At 34.4% G+C, this 22619-nt stretch overlaps 1 protein-coding gene across 5 annotated transcripts in view; it reads left to right on the top strand.

Moving 5' to 3' along the window:
- The window catches only part of LOC149802452 (uncharacterized), an 85786-nt gene that overhangs the window by 50464 nt on the left and 12703 nt on the right, over positions 1-22619 (top strand). For 3 of the 5 annotated variants that reach the window (XM_089951681.1, XM_089951683.1, XM_089951680.1), the window contains exons 10-13: positions 5403-5732; positions 12338-12661; positions 15152-15292; positions 16957-16993. In XM_089951681.1, coding sequence (XP_089807807.1) covers positions 5403-5732; positions 12338-12661; positions 15152-15292; positions 16957-16993 — 832 coding nt within the window. Of the gene's footprint in view, positions 1-5402; positions 5733-12337; positions 12684-15151; positions 15293-16956; positions 16994-22619 lie in introns of those variants that run through there. The other 2 variants (XR_016420032.1, XM_089951684.1) reach the window with 2 other exon arrangements.

The following is a 22619-nucleotide window of genomic DNA, read 5'->3' as shown; positions in this document are numbered from 1 at the left end:
CATCAACACAACCCTTTTCATGCATGTACGATCTTCGGTGCATGAATATTTTGTTAGCTTTTAAATGCCATGAAAAATTATCGTCGGAGGTAACACATCTCCAGAAGTGGGGACTGCAAGGACTTAAGAGATAGCTTTAAAAATCTGCACCAGTCATGCTAATTCTTATCTTTAACCCCCATCTTATCGTCAGTCCATCCAGGAATGAGATCAAAGTACACTAGAATTTCATTGATGTTATTGATCATATTGCTGGCAAAATTATCTTCTTCTCTTCTGGCCATCACAAATTCTTAAAATGATTTTATTTTCTCCAAATCTTCTGAGCAACGCTGAGATGTCAGTGTCCATGCATGAAGCACTGTATTGTGTCACTTTTAAAATTGTTCCATTGTTTCAATTTTTTTTCAAAATTCCCATGAATACCGGTGAAAAGAAGCCAAAGTTAGTTTCCATATCTTGACTGACTTTGTATCTTAAAAATAAAAATCAGCACACTTAAAAGAATCCAAAGTCAGCTTCCAAGGTTGGCTTGCTTTGTGATAAAATAACCTTTGTTTTGATAACCTTTAAAAAAACCAGCGTAAAAGTATCCAGAGTCAGCTTCATAGGTCAGCTTGCTTTGTAATAAAAAAAACCTTTGTCTTTGATGTCCTGTCGGTAAGTTCAAATAATGAGTTTACTGCTCACTTCCAGTTGTATTTATTCACCAACCTGGACTTCTATTTGCTTGGCATCTGTAGTTATAATTAATTAAGAACGGGTATTGGTGTTTGTGGGTAAAAAGTATACACAGCAATAACATGCTTTAATAATACTGGATATAATTCAGTCTTGGTTATTTTGCACCTAACACAGTGTCATGCGTGAAAGGTAGAGGTCTTCAAGCAGTCAGCTGATTCGTTCCATCTTATTTGTGATTTTGTTGGATACAGTTTTCAGTCGGATATAATATTTAAACCTTTGAGTATAACCAAACACGATTTGTTTCTCAATGTTGACATCAGTGAACAATGTGTCATGTGTTATTGGATGTAAGAGATACATGCTACAGGATGGATGCCTATGCTACATATATGGAGTTCATGGATATATTTTATTCTTTAATGCTCATGATGAAAAAAAGATGAGTAAATGATAACAATACAAGGTTAGTTTCTTTCATTTTATTGTCAAATAAGCATTTTATTTATTTTATGCAATGAGCGGGGGGGGGGCATAAATTCAGCACAAATTTATGTCGTTTCTTAAGTCTTCGGACATGTGACCTAGTGAAAAAACATTTCACCATAGGTTCTGGGACAGGAATTTTTAAAATATTTTTTGTCCTAATGTATATGGCAATTACGGTAGTCTTTTTGGCCAGTGGAGCAATAGTCGCTTCAAGGGACTCTTGATACTATTGTTATGATTTTTGTTAGTAATTTCCATTATTAGTATTTCTTGATATGATCACATCTTTACCTTTGATCATTTGTCTTGTAGCAAACATTTTTATTATATGCTCATTTTATTCTCCATTAACTTTACGTTGTCAGAATCATTCAGTATTTTTCCATTTTCCTGTGCAGTATTACTCAGAAAAAAACTTGTTCATATTTTCCATTACAAATGCAGTATCCTATAAATATTTGGAAGGTATTTTATATAAAGCCATTATAATTCTTTATATTTATATTTTTGCCTTCTGTCTGTTATCTTGCAGTACTTTACATTTAGGTTTGGCTGGAAAGGTTTGTCTTTTAGTTTATATACCTTGTATAAATTTTTTATATTTTATCTCATTGTACTTAACAATCAATTTATTTGATTTGGTTGGTTGGTATGGGTTTAATACCATTTTGCAGTACATAACACGCTATACATGTTGGCCAGTATATCTAGTGGAAGGAGAACCCAAGAAGAACCAAAGACCCATTGAAAGCTAATGGGTAGCTTTCTCACATACCTACTTTAACCCTAACCCTACTTTAACCCAGCAGACCAAGTTAGATGTCAATGATCTTTAATGGTTTGCACCTGAGATCACTCAGCCACCTGGTGTCCAAGATTTATTATTGAGGGTTTATTTTCTCAGGGTTTCTGTGGAATTAATTTTTATAATTTTTGGAATTGTACACTTAGCTGGCATCATGTAACCATTATTGCATTGATTTGCCAATGCTGCTGGTACTTCATACATATCTTTCTGTTTTTTTGTTGTTTGCAACTTTCTGTATTGCAATCATTATAAATTTACCTTTAATTGGTTTCATGTCTTTGTTTGTTTTTTTTGTTGTTTGCAACTTTCTGTATTGCTATTGTTAGAAATTTTCCATGTCACCATTATTCTGCTAATGTGCAAATGAATAGGTTTATCTCCCCCATTTTCTTTTGGATGGAGGATTTTTCATCAAAGGCTTCATTTTGCAATTCTTTCTATTTGCATTTTTGCAGCTAATACACTGGTCAACAGTGAAATCATTACTGACTTGAAAAGGCCCTAATCTGTAGTATTTTGGTGTGCCGAACACGAATATAACCGTGAAAAATTTGTATTGGCTCTCGTTTTGAAGATATTCATATACCTCATTTTCTATGTTTCACTGTGTAAATTTCTCCAGTAGGACTGCAGCAACATCCGGAATAATGATGTAACATTGCATAATACCATCATGCTCACATCATCCACAGTTGATTGCATCATTTTCTGATGCAATGCAATACTAATGCCATGCGGCTGCTGAAGTAAGTTGACGTCAGCAGTGTACTATACATGTGTAGGCCTATTATACTAATGCCAGGCGGCTGCTGAAGCTGACGTAAGCAGTGTACTATATAAAGCCCAATCAGATAGGTTCAGCATTTAAAATATTTTAGACGTTGTGCGAGACAGTTCAAGCTACTGTTACATAAAACTTATTATTTTATCCATTTACGTACAATAAAGAACAGTAATGCCTCGAAAGTGTGTTAATACCGCGGACAATTTTTGCTATATTTGTGGGGAAGTGACATTTGCCAACCAGAAGAAAAGTATCAATTCTCAAGTGAAGAAGGCATATCATCTTTACTTCGGATGCAAGGTTGGTGACCAAGACAAGCCTTGGGCTCCGCATATATGCTGTGCTACATGTACAACACAGCTTTCACAGTGGTTGAATTGCAAAAGGTCATCAATGCCGTTTGCAGTCCCAATGGTGTGGAGAGAGCCAAGCAACCACCTAAATGACTGTTACTTCTGCTTGGTTCCTCCTCTTTCCGGCGGAATAACGAAGCGAAAGAAGTCGAGAATAGTCTACCCAAACATTCCGTCTGCATTGAGACCAGTTCCACATGGTGAGGGACTTCCTATTCCAGAACCTCCAGCAGAATATTCTCTTGATTCATCTGACGAAGACAAAGGTGAGTCGACCTGTTCTTCTGGTCCATCAGCATGCAGTGATCCAGATTTTCACTGTGGTGCATCATCAACCCCACACAGAATAACACAGGAAGAACTAAATGACCTGATTCGTGATTTGGACTTATCAAAGAACAAGGCAGAATTGCTAGGATCAAGACTCCAACAATGGAATCTTCTAGAAGAAGATGTCACAATTACTGCATATCGAAAGCGCCACCAGCAATTGGAGCCTTTCTTCAGAAAGGAAAGTAATCTGATATTCTGTTCCGATATTGAGGGCCTCATGAATGCTTTAAAAATCACTCATGACCCACAAGAATGGAGACTATTTGTGGACTCTTCGAAACTGAGTCTCAAGGCTGTGCTTTTGCACAATGGAAACATTCTTCCATCTATTCCAGTAGCGTATGCTGTCCACATGAAAGAGACATACGATAACTTAAGGCAGCTACTGAATTCCATTGAGTATAACAAGTACAGCTGGCACCTCTGTGGTGATTTGAAGGTAGTTGCCCTTTTAATGGGACTGCAGCAAGGATATACAAAATACATGTGTTTCTTATGCGAGTGGGATAGCCGAGCAAGGGAAATGCACTACATGAGGAAGGAATGGACTCACAGGCAGAATGTAGCCATTAGAGAGAAGAATATCCAACACCCAGCTCTGGTTGAGGCTCAGAAAATCTTGCTACCACCCCTTCACATCAAACTAGGTTTGATGAAGAACTTCGTGAAAGCCATTGACCGGACTTTGCCAGCATTCCGATACCTGCATGAAAAATTCCCTCGACTCAGCGAAGCAAAGGTTAAAGAGGGAGTTTTTGTGGGTCCTCAGATTCGAGAGCTTTTCAAAGATGACCGGTTCAACAACTTGCTGGAAGGTGACGCGAAACAAGCATGGAATGCTTTTCGCCTAGTTTCTACAAACTTCCTCGGAAATGTTAGGGCAGAAAACTATAAGGAACTAGTAGAAGACATGTTGATGAAGTATAAGAAACTTGGCTGCAATATGTCTCTAAAGATTCACTTCCTTCATTCCCATTTGGATTTCTTTCCTAGCAACTGTGGTATTGTTAGTGATGAACACGGCGAACGTTTTCATCAAGATATCGCAACAATGGAACAAAGATACCAGGGAAAATGGTCCACTACAATGCTGGCTGACTACTGCTGGACACTCCTCAGAGATGCTCCCGAACAGCTGTACAAGAGACAGGCGAAGAAATCTAAGATGTAGTCAATGACTTGATTTTTTATAGGTAGGCTATTACAGTTGACCTTTTACTATTGGAATGCATTTCGTTATGTAAACATTAATTTCTTGCAGATTACAAAAAAACTAGAGCCAATTTTGCAATTTGACTGTCATATTCGTGTTCAGCACATAAAAATTGATAAGAATTGACTAATTTTATTTCAGTAACATGACTTTTGTAAAAATTTGTTGTCCAGTGATATCGGTACGATGTGACCACTATTGTGCTGATTTGCCATTTGAACATGTGTTTATAATTTCCACCTATTTCAATTTGATGTGACTACTTTATCTTAGAATCTTTTAGCAGAAATTGTCTGGGATACAAAGCTAGGGATGAATAATGCACAGCTCTAGATTATTGATGGCACTATGTTAAACATGGAGTTATCACAATGATCACTTCACTTGGTCACCCAAAAATCTAATTTTTGCTTTTTTTATAATATAGCCCCATCTAGACTTGTATTTATTTATAATATAGCCCCATCTAGACTTGTATTTATTTATAATATAGCCCCATCTAGACTTGTATTTATTTATAGTTGGTTCTTTTTGTTAGTTTAACCCTTTTATTATCTTTGATACTTTTTCTTCTCTGTGCCAAACATTTTAATATTTATTGTTTGACATGTGTCATATTTGTGAGTGTGTCCCTTTCTTTGTTTTTCATTGTCCTCTGAGTTTAACCATGCTTTAGATGAAAATGTAAAACTTTATTTTCCCCATGCTAATTTCCAACTTTTTAATATTTATTTTCAGGAATGCCCAACATTTTGGATGACAATGCTATATTCTTTGGAGAAATTGGTATGTCTGTCAACATATCCATCCCATTCTACAGCAATCCAGTTATAGAGAGCTTCGTCATTCAGAGACATGGGACAGAAATATTTAACAGCAGCAGAACCATGACTTTTCTCACTTGGGATTTAGTAAATTATGAATTCTATGGCAACATAGTTAAATTGAAAGCTCAAAAGGCATATTTTATCATCCAGAACTTGACAGTGGGAGATTTTGACAGCTACACATTGGAGCTGAAGAACAGTATAGGTCAAGCCGACGTTAGGTTCCAGCTTGATACATTTGGTAATATCACTCATATTGCATTTAGAAACACTAATACAGATCAAATATGGACATAGTAAGAAAATGTATATTGCCCTAACAAACACTATTATAAGTCAAATATGGACTTGGTAGGAAAGTGTATATTGCCCTTGCAAATGATATTACAGGTCAAATATAGACTTGGTTAGAAACACTATTACAGGTTAAATACGGACTTGGCAAGAAAATGTATATTGCCCTTACAAATACTATTGAAGGTCAAATATGGAGAATATCTTCAGTGCACAAAATTTTTATGCTCTTTAGACCAATATGTATAAATTATAAATCTGCTCTTCCATGGTAATGTACTCCAAATGAATTCCTGAAATTAAGCAAGTAAATTAGAGAAAAGTGAACTGAATGTGACATCCAAAACCTTCCATCCCAAATTATGGTATGTCATTTACCCCAGAAATCTAATGCTGAATCATTACAGTATCAGTATTTTTCATTATCCAGAAATTGTTCTAGTTCATTTTACTATGGTGGCTTAGTGGTTAGAGCATCTGCCTTGGATGCGGGAGGTTGTGGGTTCAATCCCCAGCCAAGTCATACCAAAGACTTAGAAAAATGTACAAACGGCTGCCTTGCTTGGTGCTTGACATCAAGAGGTTAGTGTTAGGACTGGTTGGCCTGGTTTCAGTATAATGTGACTGGGTGGGACAACATGCTAAATATCTGCTGCATGATGCCCCAGTGCTAGACATAATTATAGACTGTCACACTGCAGACATCATAGTGATATGACTGAAAAATTGTTAAAGCTACATTAAATGGGTACTTGGAGTGATGTTTGTAATATGGGTACTTGGAGTGATGTTTGTAATATGTGTACCTGGAGTGTTGTTTGTAATACGGGTACCTTGAGTGATGTTTGTAATATGTGTACACCACTCCCTCGATAACTCGTGCCCTGATAACTCGCAAACCCGCTTATAACGTGGTGTCAGGCGTGGATCCCATTTTTTAAACTCAAAAATACCCCAATGAATGTATCCCTGTTTGTTGAACTTGAAGAAAATCACGATCAAAATTGGTAACAGAAACTTTGATGTATCATTAATTTTATCGTTGAAAATGTTAGGTAGGACCTGGAAATTTTAATCAACACTATGTAATATCAAATTTAAAAATAACTCATAGAATTTTTTTACATTTTCTTTCCAAACGACATTCCTAGTACACCGCAATTAACGATATGTAAGGAAATTTCGATCAATGAAAATGTCATGTGAGTGGAGGCAGTACTTTAATAAATAAATACAAATTAAATAATTTTTTTATCAATTGAAATTTGTGTTCTAGTTCCATCTTTTAGTTCTTTTTAAGTGTAATCATCATAAATGTGTCCTCTTGTAATTAAATGTAAAATACATCAGTCTACCATAACAGCTATGTCTGCGAGTGTTTCTCTGAGAACCTAATTAAGTGCCGACCATGTTTTGATAACTGACTTGCTGAAGTATTTGTTGTATTGTTGCACTGAATTAAAAGCTGGCCTCCTTTATATTATCACACTAATTACGTCTTTTGAATAAAAAAAAGAAGGTGGAATAAAAGAAAAGTTACAAGGCACCAAAATTGGACTAACTTAATATCTAGCGGCCTCAGTCGTATGTCAGGTGAACTCACTTCATTTGATCAATCGAACACTGTAATAAATATTATTTTGTATGTAACAGAAACTACCTTAAATTAACCGACTTTCATAACTGATCAAAGATAACAAGGCAGCAAGCGAAAAGAATACTTTGTAAAATAAAGAGCTTGATTTCACAGATACAGACCATTGCGGGCAAACGAGTTTCCGAAAATTTTTGAACTGGCATTTAGAAATATCCTCAGGGATGATAAGAAATTTCATTATTACTTCCAATGAAATCACGACATTAACACTGTAATAATTAAACAGTAAAAATTTGAGTTTCGACGTAAACGTGTCACGAAATAAATGTTGCATGTATTTGTAAAAAAAGGGAATCTCGTTTGGTGGTGTATCAACAGTTAGTCTAGTTCCCAACTTGTGGACTACCGATTTGGCAAGATACTATTAGATACCACTACGGGAACCAGACTCATCAAGAAAATAAAAAGCAGGGACGTAATACACAGATTTTTCGTGTACTGATAGTTGTTCAAATCAGTTGGAACGATCTTTCATATGTTGGATATTTTGAGAAAAAAATGTATTTAAACAGAATAACGAACAACTTCATTAGAAAAAGCACATTATTAAAAATTATTATCGATGTGATTGTAAAATGATGATTCAGTCATTAAACAGCCCAGTTCCCTAATGCTGCCCCTTCCCCCTACAGTTTTCTCGATGTCAAAGCAATTTTTTTTCAATTTTTGGAGGTCCCTCAGTAACTCGCACCTCGCTTATAGTGCTGTCTATGTTTGTGGACCCTATTGTGCACAAGTTATCAAGAGAGAGGTGTACTTGGAGTGATGTTTGTAATATGGGTGCTTGGAGAGATGTTTGTAAGATGGATACTTGGAGTGATGTTGTTAATATGGGTACTTGTACTGATGTTTGTAATATGGGTACTTGGAGTGATGTTTGTAATATGGGTATGTGGAGAGATGTTTGTAAGATGGGTACTTAGAGTGTTGCTTGTAACATGGATATTTGGAGTGTTGTTTGTAATATGAGTACTTGAAATGTTGTTTGTATATGGGTATTTGGAGTGTTGCTTGTAATATGAGTACTTGGAATGTTGCTAGTAATATGAGTACTTGGAGTGATGCTTGTGATAAGTTTAACTGGAGTCATGTTTGTAATATGGGTACTTGGAGTGTTGTTTGTAATATGGGTACTTGGAGTGATGTTTGTAATATGGGTACTTGGAGTGATGCTTGTATATGGGTATTTGGAGTGTTGCTTGTAATAGGAGTACTTGGAATGTTGCTAGTAATATGAGTACTTGGAGTGATGTTTGTAATAAGTTTAACTGGAGTCATGTTTGTAATATGGGTACTTGGAGTGATGTTTGTAATATGTGTACTTGGAGAGATTTTTGTAAGATGGGTGCTTGGAGTGATGATTGTAATATGGGTACTTGTAGTTGTGCTTTGCAATATGGGTATTTGGAGTGATGCTTGTCATATCTTTTGTTGGATTTAGAATATACTTTGCAGTACAGTTTTTACTTGCAGTTCTCTTGTACTTAGCTGATAAAACCATAAACAAACTTTGTCTAAATCAGCTGTTTTATTTCATCAATACAGTCTTTTGCAGAAGTCATATATATCTTATAGTACAACTAATAGAATATTTGAAACTCAACACCTTGCAGTGGGAGACTTGATCCTTCATACACTATCATTCTGCATTAACACTCTGTGGTGGAGGGAAAAATACCCACAAATCACTGCCATGCCACAGTAGGCACTCTTATTACAGCTTCACCATGGAGAGACTGGTCATCATTACTGATTGACACTTTAATAGACAATGACTGAAGACCACTCATGGGAAGATTGAGACATCAGGAGTTATTTACAACCATACAACAAATATCAGTTATCTTTTTCTCAATCATATATTTGGACAATAAAAAAATCATTTCAAAAGGTTTGTGTATTCAGTAAAGTCATGGATATTTAGAAACGTTTGATCAACCTGTCTTGCAATAATTTTATGCTTTTACTTTACTCAAAGAAATCTGAACAAACTTATTGATGGACTTGATCAGAGACAGACGTTATTGAGCATATCTATTGTTCCAGAGGAAAAGTAATATTCTGATAGATGGACAGTTCAATTCCAAATGGACAACTGCTTCATCTTTTTAAAAGAAAACCAAACAACCAGAAAACAGTGAATTTACACTGAAATGTGAACCCTGTGCTTAATCCTGAAGCTGTAATGGCACAATCACAAGGCTGAATATACACAACTTTGAACTATTTCAGTTCTGACTGCATGTGTACTGTAAAGGAAAAACCATAATCTGTGTGGGGCAAGAATATTAATGTTCCTGCCAACCAGGATTTGTTTCCCTTTCATGACAAGATAATTTGTTTCAAGAAACAAAATGGAATAATGTCTTTTCTATACTGCAAATGAGAAGAAGGTATTTCTCAGGTTGAATTACATTATTTAGGAACAAAACCATTGTCCATTTTAAAGAACTTGTCTTAATGGCACAATGAATTGAAGGAAATAAACAGATCAATGCGAAATTTTATTAGAGCTATATTGATTACCATAGTTTACAAGTTCCTCATTATGTCACTCATTTATCTTTTATGAGTATCAAACAATTGGATTAGCCTGTGTTTTTAAAACTCTGTACACTTATTCCTGAGTACACTGTTTATTGTCAACATAATTGAAAAGAAAACAACTTGCAGAAGAGCTGCTCTTGTGCTTTTAGGTTATTAGTTCACACATGAAATTAACACATCTGTAGCCGTCTTGATGTTTTTTTGTTGTCAGGTTATTAGTTCACACATGAAATTAACACATCTGTAGCTGTCTCAATGTTTTTTTGTTGTTAGGTTATTAGTTCACACATGAAATTAGCACATCTGTAGCTGTCTCGATGTTTTTTTGTTGTTAGGTTATTAGTTCACACATGAAATTAACACATCTGTAGCTGTCTTGATGTTTTTTTTTTGTTGTCAGGTTATTAGTTCACACATGAAATTAACACATCTGTAGCATCTTGATGTATTTTTGTTGTCAGGTTATTAGTTCATACATGATATTAACACATCTGTAGCTGTCTTGATGTTTTTTTGTTTTCAGGTTATTAGTTCACACATGAAATTAACACATCTGTAGCTGTTTGATGTTTTTTTGTTGTCAGATTATTAGTTCATACATGAAATTAACACATCTGTAGCTGTCTTGATGTTTTTATTTTGTTAGGTTATTAGTTTGCACATGAAATTAACACATCTGTAGCTGTCTTGATGTTTTTTTGTTGTCAGGTTATTAGTTCATACATGAAATTAACACACCAGTAGCTCTCTTGATATTTTTTTGTTGGTAGGTTATTAGTTCACACATGAAATTAACACATCGGTAGCTATCTTGATGTTTTTATTGTTTTTAGGTTATTAGTTTGCACCTGAACTTTTACCTGCAAAAAGTGTATGTGCCAACCTACTTGTATCTAGGATGACTCTTTTGCTACCATTTGTGATTAAAAAATGAAACTCAACTTTGATAATTAATACAAAATTATAGTAGACTAAGTTTAAATTAAAGATATGAAATCTTAATGTTTTTTTGGCAACAATTGATTTCACATGTTGATGCAGCAACATTCGGAACTGTGCTTTCTAACATTTCAATTACGGTTCTTTAATGCTGTGATTGTAAGTCAAGAAATTGTATCTTGACTTAATGAGTACTGATGCATGGGCTAACCATTGGAGTTTGAGCAGTTTTGTTTCTCTTCAGTCAGGTATGAATACAATTTTGTTATTAATTTGTTTGACATTTTTATTGTTCTTTTCACTAGAGATTAGAATATCACTGACTTTTGTATTATCATTACAAAATAATATCACTGACTTTCATATGATCATTACAAAATAATATTACATGAGCTGCAATAGATACAAAAACATGAATGCATCTGTAGATTCCAATAGGATAGTATGGAAAAAATGTATCAGATTTATTGTGCAAAATGTAGTATTAATACAGTCTGTGAGGAACTGTTTTTATCTATAATTTGATTTGGCATTATATATCTTTGTTACAGTTAGGAAATATATGACTTAATCATCACATTATTTTCAATATAGAAAAGAAGCATACTGCTCCTGAAGGAGATAACTAAACTGTAGATAAATCAGTCCCTCTCTCTTCATTTCTCTCAGTTTCTTCATCTCTCCCTATCTCTGTCTGAACCTCTGTAGGGAATGCTTGCAGGGGTCATAAACAGTGAACCTTGACCATATTATTTGGACCATGTCCGCTCTGCAGTAATCATCAGATTTGACTCTGCAAGAAATAGTTTTGGCAAGAGGTATTCTCCATGAGATGCAGCAGCAACTCAATCAGGAATCATGAAGAGATTGTGGAGGGTTCTTTTATATATATACGATTAAGACAAGAACCCTCCACCATATATATATATATATATATATATATATATATATATATATATATATATATTCCACTAATATTTTACTAAAAAGCATACCCTAATATTTCATGTTAATACAAATTCAAACTATAAGGAACTTGTAAGTGTCCAGTAGGTCAAGTGTAAGTTGAGCACTGTTCATATACACATAGTCAGAATATGATATTTTTGTAATTTTCATACTGAGATTATTATCTTATATAAACATAAACAATATGATTCATATATCATGTACCTATGTAACATAGTCTTCATATCACAATGTTAAATGTTTTTCTCTTATTTTTTGTTTGTTTTAAACAGGGCCTCCCCTTACCATACATCAATTTTACTTCTTTTAAACGGGGCCTCCCCATACCGTACATGGATTTTACTTCTTTTAAACAGGGCCTCCCCATATTGTACATCAATTTTACTTCTTTTAAACAGGGCCTCCCCTTACCGTACATCAATTTTACTTCTTCTAAACAGGGCCTCCCCATACCGTACATCAATTTTACTTCAACAGATTTATAGACAACCAGATTGAGCTGCATTTTTATCCTGGATTCAACGGAGGGCTCTCTCAGACTTTTGTCATTGAGGAGTCGGCATCAGGCTCCAATGGTATATGGCAGAATACCAGTGTTACAAACCTGCTGGAAACTGAAAGGCAAAACCAATTTAAAAATGGAACTTTCTTTGTCAATTCTACCAAGCCTGTAATCCCAGGAATTTACCAGTATAGAATGTATTCATGGAATATTAAAGGCAAAAGTGAATTTTCAAAGATCATCACAGTGACTGTTCCAGGAGGTACGAGTACTATGAAAGTTAAGTACGCACTGCCATTATTTTACATATATATATATATATATATATATATAGTATGGATTGACCCTAAAACTATGTCTAAAGTATGGATTGACCCTAAAACTATGTCTGAAGTATGGATTGACCCTAAAACTATGTCTAAAGTATGGATTGACCATAAAACTATGTCTAAAGTATGGATTTACCATAAAACTTTGCCAACCTTTTCTGCACACATTTAATATCACTATTTTAATCTTAAGTGATTAAGTTGTCATGGGTTCTTAAAGACCGCTATCACAGCAATAACTACTCAACAATCAGGGATTAGAACAATGCCAATGATTGTAAACTTCTTTTATTCAAAACAATCCTTCCAAAATCATCCCATGGGAGCCTCTGGTTGCTTTGTGACCTTGACCTTGTAGTCCAAGATTGTATCCAGAATACCTGTGTTACAAATGCTCATCTTATGATGGCTGATGCTAAAGAATTGCTACAAAATATGCAAAATATAAACACAAAGGTACAGACATTGGAGATGTAGACTGAGATAGGGTCTTGGATGTCCTGAAAAGATCTTCCCTTAAGCCAATTAACACTATGTAGCTTATCTACACACATGACAAAGTAGAACTTTGGAGAAAATTGATTAAAGTGGGCTTTGGAAAAGCCGGACTTACCTACTGCTTATTTATTTTACAGTTGAGATGTGTAAAAATGTATACATATATAGGAATAATGTGTAAAAATGTATACATATAGTATTATAGTGTGTAAAAATGTATGCATATATAGGAATAATGTGTAAAAATGTATACATATATAGGAATAATGTGTGTAAAAATGTATGCATATATACGAATAATGTGCAAAAATGTATCATCTATAGGAATAATGTGTGTAAAAATGTATGCATATATAGGAATAATGTGTAAAAATGTATACATATATAGGAATAATGTGTCAAAATGTATGCATATATAGGAATAATGTGTAAAAATGTATACATATATAGGAATAATGTGTAAAAATGTATACATATATAGAAATACTGTGTTAAAAAATATATGCATATATAGGAATAATGTGTAAAAATGTATACATATATAGGAATAATGTGTAAAAATGTATACATATATAGGAATAATGTGTTCAAAAATGTATACATATATAGGAATAATGTGTGTAAAAATGTATACATATATAGGAAGAATATGTGCTTTGGGAAATAACAAAAAGCCAGAGACAATGAGTAAATCTGCATATGTTCCAATCTGTTAGTGTCTTTACAACCTAACTTACACTAGTTTTCATGAACATAAAATTCTTATTTCAAATTGTAATCATTTGGTTCTTGTTTTCCTTGTAATACATGTACTTATCCTAATGTATATTTCAGTCCCAGCATTATAGTTAGCCACCGTATTAAAAAAAAGAAAGGAGCAGGTGACGCCTTTCGATTTATATGATGGGGTGGGGGCAGAGGTGAATCTTGGCTTCAGTTTGGTTGATATTTTGTTGTGTCTTAAAAGTTGTGGCCTAGCTCACCAAAACAAATTGGAACCCAGTGAATGTAAAGTGTTACACAGTATTTTAGGGAGTCTGATTTGGAAAAAAAGATGTTGTTTATGGCGCAGCAATATAAGTTGGCTATTTAGTGTAATTCGAGTAGTGTCTTGCCCAAGGGTACACCATGATAGCTGACCCGGGCTGATTCCAATGGTAGGATTTGAACCCACACCCTTATGGTCATAAGTCTGGCATATTAACTACTGAGTCACCACGGTTTGCACAAAAATAAATAATTGGTGATCTAGAAGCTTTACATAGTGTGTATTGAACAATGAGTTTGGTGGCAGATAACAAAGTCCAGTTCATATGGAACAAAAATTATGCAAAATGAAATGGGTATCAATTGTACATGTTACTTTTGTGCTCAAAATAAGAATATTGACCAAATCAGATGTTGAAATACAGTGCATAAAAAGTGTAAAACTTGTGCAAATAGTATTACATTGAACTGGTATTATAATGGACAAAATGGCAAAATCAAGGAATATAACTAGAAAATAATTACTTGTGAATGTAGATAAACTTATGAATATGCATATTATTTAATTATAAAAAAAGTAAATTTTAAACACTGAAAGTTTGATTTAAAAACAAATAGAACTACAATAAATGGTGAACAATTTACCTGATATTTAATTAATAAAATGAGAAAGAAGTGTATTAAATTGTCTTCTTATTCCAGGGAGAGAAACAAACATAATTCTTGCTCAAACTAAAAGTAAAGTCACAGGAAGAAGGCTCAAAACACCGATATATCAAAGTGGCCAATTTTTTTTAGATTTACAGCCAATCATGAAACATTCTTCAATGTACCAATATGACCTCTTATATACTTACACTTTCAGCAGAACATGTGTGTCCCTCTTGAATGAACTCTACACCATCATGAATTATAGCATATTATTGTTTATATTTCAGTACCAAATGCACATGACAGTTCTGAATCATCAGTGGCTGGGGTCGCTGGAGGCATAAGTGCTGGAATTGTCATCATTTTAGCTGTGATAATAGGCATATTCCTTTGGAGAAGAAATCAATGTAAAAATCAAAATGAACATGGTAAGGAATGGTATAAAGTAAATTGAGACAAATTATGTTGACTCATTTATTTTTAGTCATCCTTTCTAGCATTTTTGAAATTAATTTATGTTGTAAGCTTTCAACTCAGTTGAAACAAATAACAGTCAGTTGTTACCTATTCCAGCCTATTTTACCTTTGTTTCTAAACTGGGAATTAATTTATGTAGGACAAGGTGAACCAGCTTTTCTTTACAAAAACTTAGTATTACTCATGTATTTATTTATGTAATACTATATGACCCATACACATACTGTTCTAAGAATCAATAGTGTCAGTTACAGTCAAATGTATCTTTCACAAGTCTTATAAGAATGTATAGTGCCTGTTACAGTCAAATGTATCTTTCACAAGTCTTATAAGAATTTATAGTGCCTGTTACAGTCAAATGTATCTTTCACAAGTCTTATAAGAATTTATAGTGCCTGTTACAGTCAAATGTATCTTTCACAAGTCTGATAAGAATTTATAGTGCCTGTTACAGTCAAATGTATCTTTCACAAGTCTGATAAGAATTTATAGTGCCTGTTACAGTCAAATGTATCTTTCACAAGTCTGATAAGAATTTATAGTGCCTGTTACAGTCAAATGTATCTTTCACAAGTCTGATAAGAATTTATAGTGCCTGTTACAGTCAAATGTATCTTTCACAAGTCTTATAAGAATTTATAGTGCCTGTTACAGTCAAATGTATCTTTCACAAGTCTTATAAGAATTTATAGTGCCTGTTACAGTCAAATGTATCTTTCACAAGTCTGATAAGAATTTATAGTGCCTGTTACAGTCAAATGTATCTTTCACAAGTCTGATAAGAATTTATAGTGCCTGTTACAGTCAAATGTATCTTTCACAAGTCTGATAAGAATTTATAGTGCCTGTTACAGTCAAATGTATCTTTCACAAGTCTGATAAGAATTTATAGTGCCTGTTACAGTCAAATGTATCTTTCACAAGTCTGATAAGAATTTATAGTGCCTGTTACAGTCAAATGTATCTTTCACAAGTCTGATAAGAATTTATAGTGCCTGTTACAGTCAAATTTATCTTTCACAAGTCTGATAAGAATTTATAGTGTCTGTTACAGTCAAATGTATTTTTCACATGTCTTATAAGAATGTATAGTGTCTGTTACAGTCAAATATATATTTCACAGGTCTTAGAAGAATTGATACTGTCTGTTATAGTCAAATGTATCTTCCACAAGACATACTAAAAATGATAGCCTGAATGCATAGTTCCAAATGCTATACAAGTCATCTTCAATGGACATAATTGTCAATGTGCATTGCACTTTATATGTAAATATGTCTCTCTTTCATTCTGTCCTTACGTATCTGCCTTTTGGTGCAACTTCCTTAGATTAGTAAAGTATATGGGACTATTTAATTGACATAGCTTAATGTCAAAAATGTAAAATAATTTTAAACAAACTTCATACTGACACGTTGAAAACATATATCTTTTACAATTAATGAGACTTTTGGGCATGGATTGAAATCACAGAAAAATGTACTCTTCAGTGAAACTAACATACATGTAATCTACAGTAAAATAATAGATAAAACTCCTTTCCACCTTTGTCAAAGTTGGAAAAGGGATATAACAACTTTTGTTTGTCATTATACCTGAGTGTTCTTCATTTCAGTTACAGACAAAGACATTGAAAGGGAACATGAAATAAGGTAAGACCAGTGTTATGTAATGTAAGACCAGTGTTATGTAAATTAAGACCAGTGTTATGTAAGGTAAGACCATTGTTCTGTAAGGTAAGACCAGTGTTATGTAAGGTAAGTCCAGTGTTATGTAAGGTAAGACCAGTGTTATGTAAGGTAAGACCATTGTTATGTAAGGTAAGTCCAGTGTTATGTAAGGTAAGCCCAGTGTTATGTAAGGTAAGACCAGTGTTATTCTAAGTTTTTATTATTTTATTGAACATGTTGAACAAGTTCGAAATTGACATAGGAGATGTGACATGCAAATGGTCCTTCCTCAGATACAAAAAATCTAGTTAAAAGCTGATTTTCCTATAAATTATTAACTATATACAATTAAAATAGTAATTGTTTTAAGTACAGTATTATATAAACCTATTGAAAATTTTGTTTCTGTGGAACTATATTTTTTACTAACTGAACCTAAAAATTTAAATTGGCTTTAAAATTGCCTAAGTTGAATGAATTTGAGTGAAGAGCATAACTTTAAAACTGAACCATTCACTATCTGTACAAGAGATGCTCATTCTGAATGTTTAAAAGGATTAAGATTTTATTTCTTCCCTTCATTATTCACTCTAACTGTGTCAGAAAGCAGGAAGAATCATTAAACAAACATTTAATTTTAATATCAATGGTAAACATTTTAGATTCTGTTAAGAATTTGTCATATCCATGTCAGTCATAATGACAGATATGGAAGGTTGAAAAGGCCATTGACAACAAAAACATAACGTTAGATAAATCAAGCATAGAAGACCCTCACATTAAGGTATTCAGTTGTTAAACTGATGGATAATGGATGTTGTGTAGTCAAGAGTATTATGAAAGTTAAAATAAAAATGATTGGAGATGTAGAAACGATAAAATATAAACAGTTGTGAAACTACTCCAGAGCTCCAACATTTCCAGACTAAAAATTGGATGGAATAATTGTTTACTAATCTTCACTGTTCATGGCCTGCATAAAATAGCATGGTTTAGTTCATTTCTGTATATAGGATCCATGAATCTTTGTGTCAGATGTAAATCCGATGGTTTTTGTTTTACTTGTTCCATGGGTAAAATGATCACCTGATTTTGATGCCAACTGCAACAACAGATTTTACAATAACTACACCATGTGTAACTTCCAGTACCCTCTCAGATAATGTTAGTATGAAAAAAAGCAACAAAAAAATTAATTTAATATTCATTAGTAGAGTATACCTCTCGGCATTATTTTCCTTACCCTTTCCGCAGTAGACAAACTCTCATCCACGTGAGCTATACCATCGTCCTGTTATAGAGATACATAGAATATGTTCATAAACCCAGTCTAATTTTCCATCATAAAATATGTGCATAAACCCAGTCTAATTTTCCATCATCAGCCCATGCACATTAGTGCATCCTCGTTCTTTTTTGGATGACATCTTAAATCAGATGTGGAGAAATATTTGCTTTAACCAAAAGCATATAGTGTTGCTTATACTGTATTAGGACATGATATTCATATTTTTTTTATTAGTGAAATATTATCGTTAAGTCCTTATGTATCAGAAAGTTTGTGACAGTTTACTGATAATTTGTCTGCATTTTATGCATGAGTCACCTACCTTCCCAACTCCTTGTGGGTTAGGACTTATGGGAATATGTACAGTTTCTAACAGGTTGTCAAACTCCATTCATGATTTCATTTTGAATCTTTACATGTTGTATAGAGTTAATATATTATTTTCTTTAAAGTATACAGAAATGGATAGACCTCCATTTCCTGTCAAAGGTATGACAATACCTGGGACCTGGCATGTTTGTATATAAAACGAGAAAGAAAATGCATTCTTCTTCCTCTCCATCTGAATCCTTAAAATCTCGGTGTACTTACTGTGTTGGAAATTGGCTGACTTTCTCCCTATGTAATAGGAAAAGACAGTGACTTTCTGGAGATATCTCCTGTTATCACCCTTGAGGAGGCAGCAGCTTATAGTCAGATCATTGCACTCCACAAATGAAAGAGCGAGGACCATCATCTGTCATTATGGGCTTCAAACTTGCAGGGATCAAGTCTCTCCCCCCCCATCTTCGAAGCATGTTAATCCTGGCTGACTGTTTCTGCAATAGCAGATTTTCTACTTGTCCGCTGTGAGGACAGACTTTGTTTGATCTCAACCTGCAAAGGTTATAGAGGTCAATCCAAAGGTCAATCCATAGGTCGATCCAAAGGTCAATCCATAGGCTGCCTCAGATCCTCATTTAGTGCATCTTGTTTAACACATTGATCTGCAGAGACCATTTTATCACTCATTGGTGCCAGGATACAATTCTTCATGTGTCTGTGGGCTTTTGATAAAATTATGATCCTGTTATGTCATCTGTCTTTCCTTGCAAAACCCCAGCATCAATTGGTACTTTATCTCCAAGAGAGATCCCCAGTTTCAGCCATATCCATGTTGAAGATGATCAAGATGAAATAGTTTTCCCCAGCAACAATTTGGCCAAGGGCACTTAGGTTTTGTTTAGCAGCTGTTTTAGGGAAGAGGAGAGGAAATGTGTTTTGTCCCCTTAGGGGGCTCAGTTGTTATTTGAGCATAATCCACCTCTTAACTGGAATTCCCTTACCATCAAGAGAACTTATTGGTCTTTCACTGAGAGACTTCTTTTTGAGGATTAAAGCCCTGGGCTGTTGCTACTCATCAGTCAAACATCTTTTGAGGATGTCATGAAAGCTTCATTCTGACAATCATAACATCATCTTCTCCTCATTTTTACCTTTGGTCCTAAGCAAATCCAAGCCCATGTATTTTTTTTCTCTGGGTCAAAATGTTGCTGCAACAATACTTACCTCTCACTGTTAGATACCTCTTCCACCCCACTCTTATGTCCTTCATTAGTCCGGGTCATAGAAAAGAATTAGATTGGACTATGATATTGGAGGCCAGACTGGGTTGATGTATATTAGATTGGACTTTGATATGGGAGGCCAGACTGGGTTGATGTATATTAGATTGGACTTTCATATGGGAGGCCAGACTGGGTTGATGTATATTAGATTGGACTATGATATGGGAGGCCAGACTGGGTTGATGTATATTAGATTGGACTTTGATATGGGAGGCCAGACTGGATTGATGTATATTAGATTGGACTTTGATATGGGAGGCCAGACTGGGTTGATGTATATTAGATTGGACTATGATATTGGAGGCCAGACTGGGTTGATGTATATTAGATTGGACTATGATATGGGAGGCCAGACTGGGTTGATGTATATTAGATTGGACTATGATATGGGAGGCCAGACTGGGTTGATGTATATGTTCTAAGAATTTTTAGAACAGGAGGATGGTAGATGAAGTGTTTTCACTGCAGAAAGGTTAAGCTAAACAACAGTGATAAGTAAGTATTACGTAATTTAATTGAATTTTATCCCCACTCATAGAAAAGAAACTACATATTTATTTTGTTTTTGTTGGCTTTAATGGAACTTTTCATTCATGGCTATGTCATCTCAAGAAAGTTGGAGCTTAGTGTTTTTCCTATAAGTTGAGATCATTGACCCAGATCAGTATAATGAGACTGGTATGGAAAGAAGAAATAATGAACAGTTGAATCTCACCCTGTACACATGTCAATTCTGGACACAGTCCATTGTTGTAGATGTGTCTGTATATTTGTACATAAGGTATTTTTAGTGTTTAAGATACTTTTATTTTATATTTAAATTTTAATTTAGATGTACAGACTATGCAGTCTTAAATAATAAACTATTATCTTATATCACTTATCATCAATTACCAAAGCTCCCAAGATTACAAGAAGAAATTGTATGCACATTTTTTATCTCAATCTTTGCATGAAGTAATTGGCCATTAAAAAAACCAGGACAGTGTTTCAAAGAATGTTGTAAGTTTAAGAAATAGGAAGATTGCACATACAAGAATATTTAAGAAAAACTAATGTTTCACAAAGGTGATAAAGGATGAGCAAGTACCAGTTTGGATTGGATCTCTACTGGTGTAACCACCCACAGTTAAATCTCACTGCTATTTACAACTCAGAAATAGTAGTGTTATTCCCAGTTGTTGGTTAAAATGCCACTCAATAAATCTTATGTATCAACACATTTTATGCCATTCAGTACATCCTGTGCCATTCAGTACATCCTATGCCATTCAGTACATCCTATGCCATTGAGTGCATCCAATGCCATTCAGTATATCCTATATATCAATACATCCTATGACATTCAATACATCCTATGACATTCAATACATCCTATGCCATTCAATGCATCCAATACTACCAATGCCATTCAATACATACTATATATTGATACATCCTATGACATTCAATACATGCTGTGTATCAATAAATTTGTTGTCATTCATGACATCCTATATATCAATACATCCTATGCCATTCAGTACATCCTATGCCATTCAGTGCATCCAGTGCCATTCAGTATATCCTATATATCAATATATCCTATGCCATTCAGTACATCCTGTGCCATTCAGTACATCCTATGCTACCAATGCCATTCAGTACATACTATATATTGATACATTCTATGACATTCAAGAACGTGGCAGCAACCACAGTAACTCAGACTTCCCAGTATGTCTGCACCAACTGCAATAGGGACTGTCACTTGCATATAGGCCTGCACAGCCACAGCAGATGCTGCCAACACCCCAGAGACAGACAACACCCCAAGGGCGCTATTCGCATGGCCTCTCGAAACTGAGTTGCCAATGATGAGGACATTCAATACATGCTGTGTATCAATAAATTTGTTGCCATTCACTACATCCTATACATCAATGCATCCTATGACATTCAGTATATACTTTGCAATTACATACATCCTATATATCAGTACACCTGTGCCATTCAATAAATTGCTTTGCCATTCAGTGCATAATATGCTATTCAATACATTCTCTGCATCAGTACATTCTAAGCTATTCAATACACTCTCTGCATCAATACATTCTATGCTATTGGATACATTCTCTGCATCAATACATTCTATGCTATTCAATACATTCTCTGCATCAATACATTCTATGCTATTCAATACATTCTCTGCATCAATACATTCTATGTCATTTATCATAAATTAAGATAATAACATTTCACATACTCTATAGCTGGCATACACCAATTACATACTCTACAGCCAGTGGGGAAGGATAAATTACATACTATACAGCCATTATGGACATACCAATTGCATACTCTACAGCCAGTTAGGATACACCTGTTGCATGCTCTACAGCAAGCATGATACACCAATTACATACTTTACAGCTGGTAGAAATACACGAATTACATATTTTACAGCCAGTGGGGATATGCAAATTATACACTGTTATAGCTGGTAGAGATGCACCAAATATATACTCTACAGCCAGTAATGATACACCAATTACATGCTATACAGCTGTCAGGACTATACCAATTACATGCTCTACAGCCAGTGGAGATACATACTTATATAGTCTACAGCTGGTGGGGATACACCAGTTAACATTCTACTGCCAGTGGGGATACACCAATTACAAACTCTACAGCCAGCAGGTCACACCAGTGAATATTCTACAGCTGTCAA

The sequence above is a fragment of the Sinohyriopsis cumingii genome, chromosome 3 (assembly GCF_028554795.1).
Source record: "Sinohyriopsis cumingii isolate HCF-2022 chromosome 3, ASM2855479v2, whole genome shotgun sequence".
In the NCBI taxonomy this organism is placed as follows: Eukaryota; Metazoa; Mollusca; class Bivalvia; order Unionida; family Unionidae; genus Sinohyriopsis; species Sinohyriopsis cumingii.
Note: the sequence above shows the minus strand (reverse complement) of the source record. Positions and strands in the feature narration are given on the sequence as shown.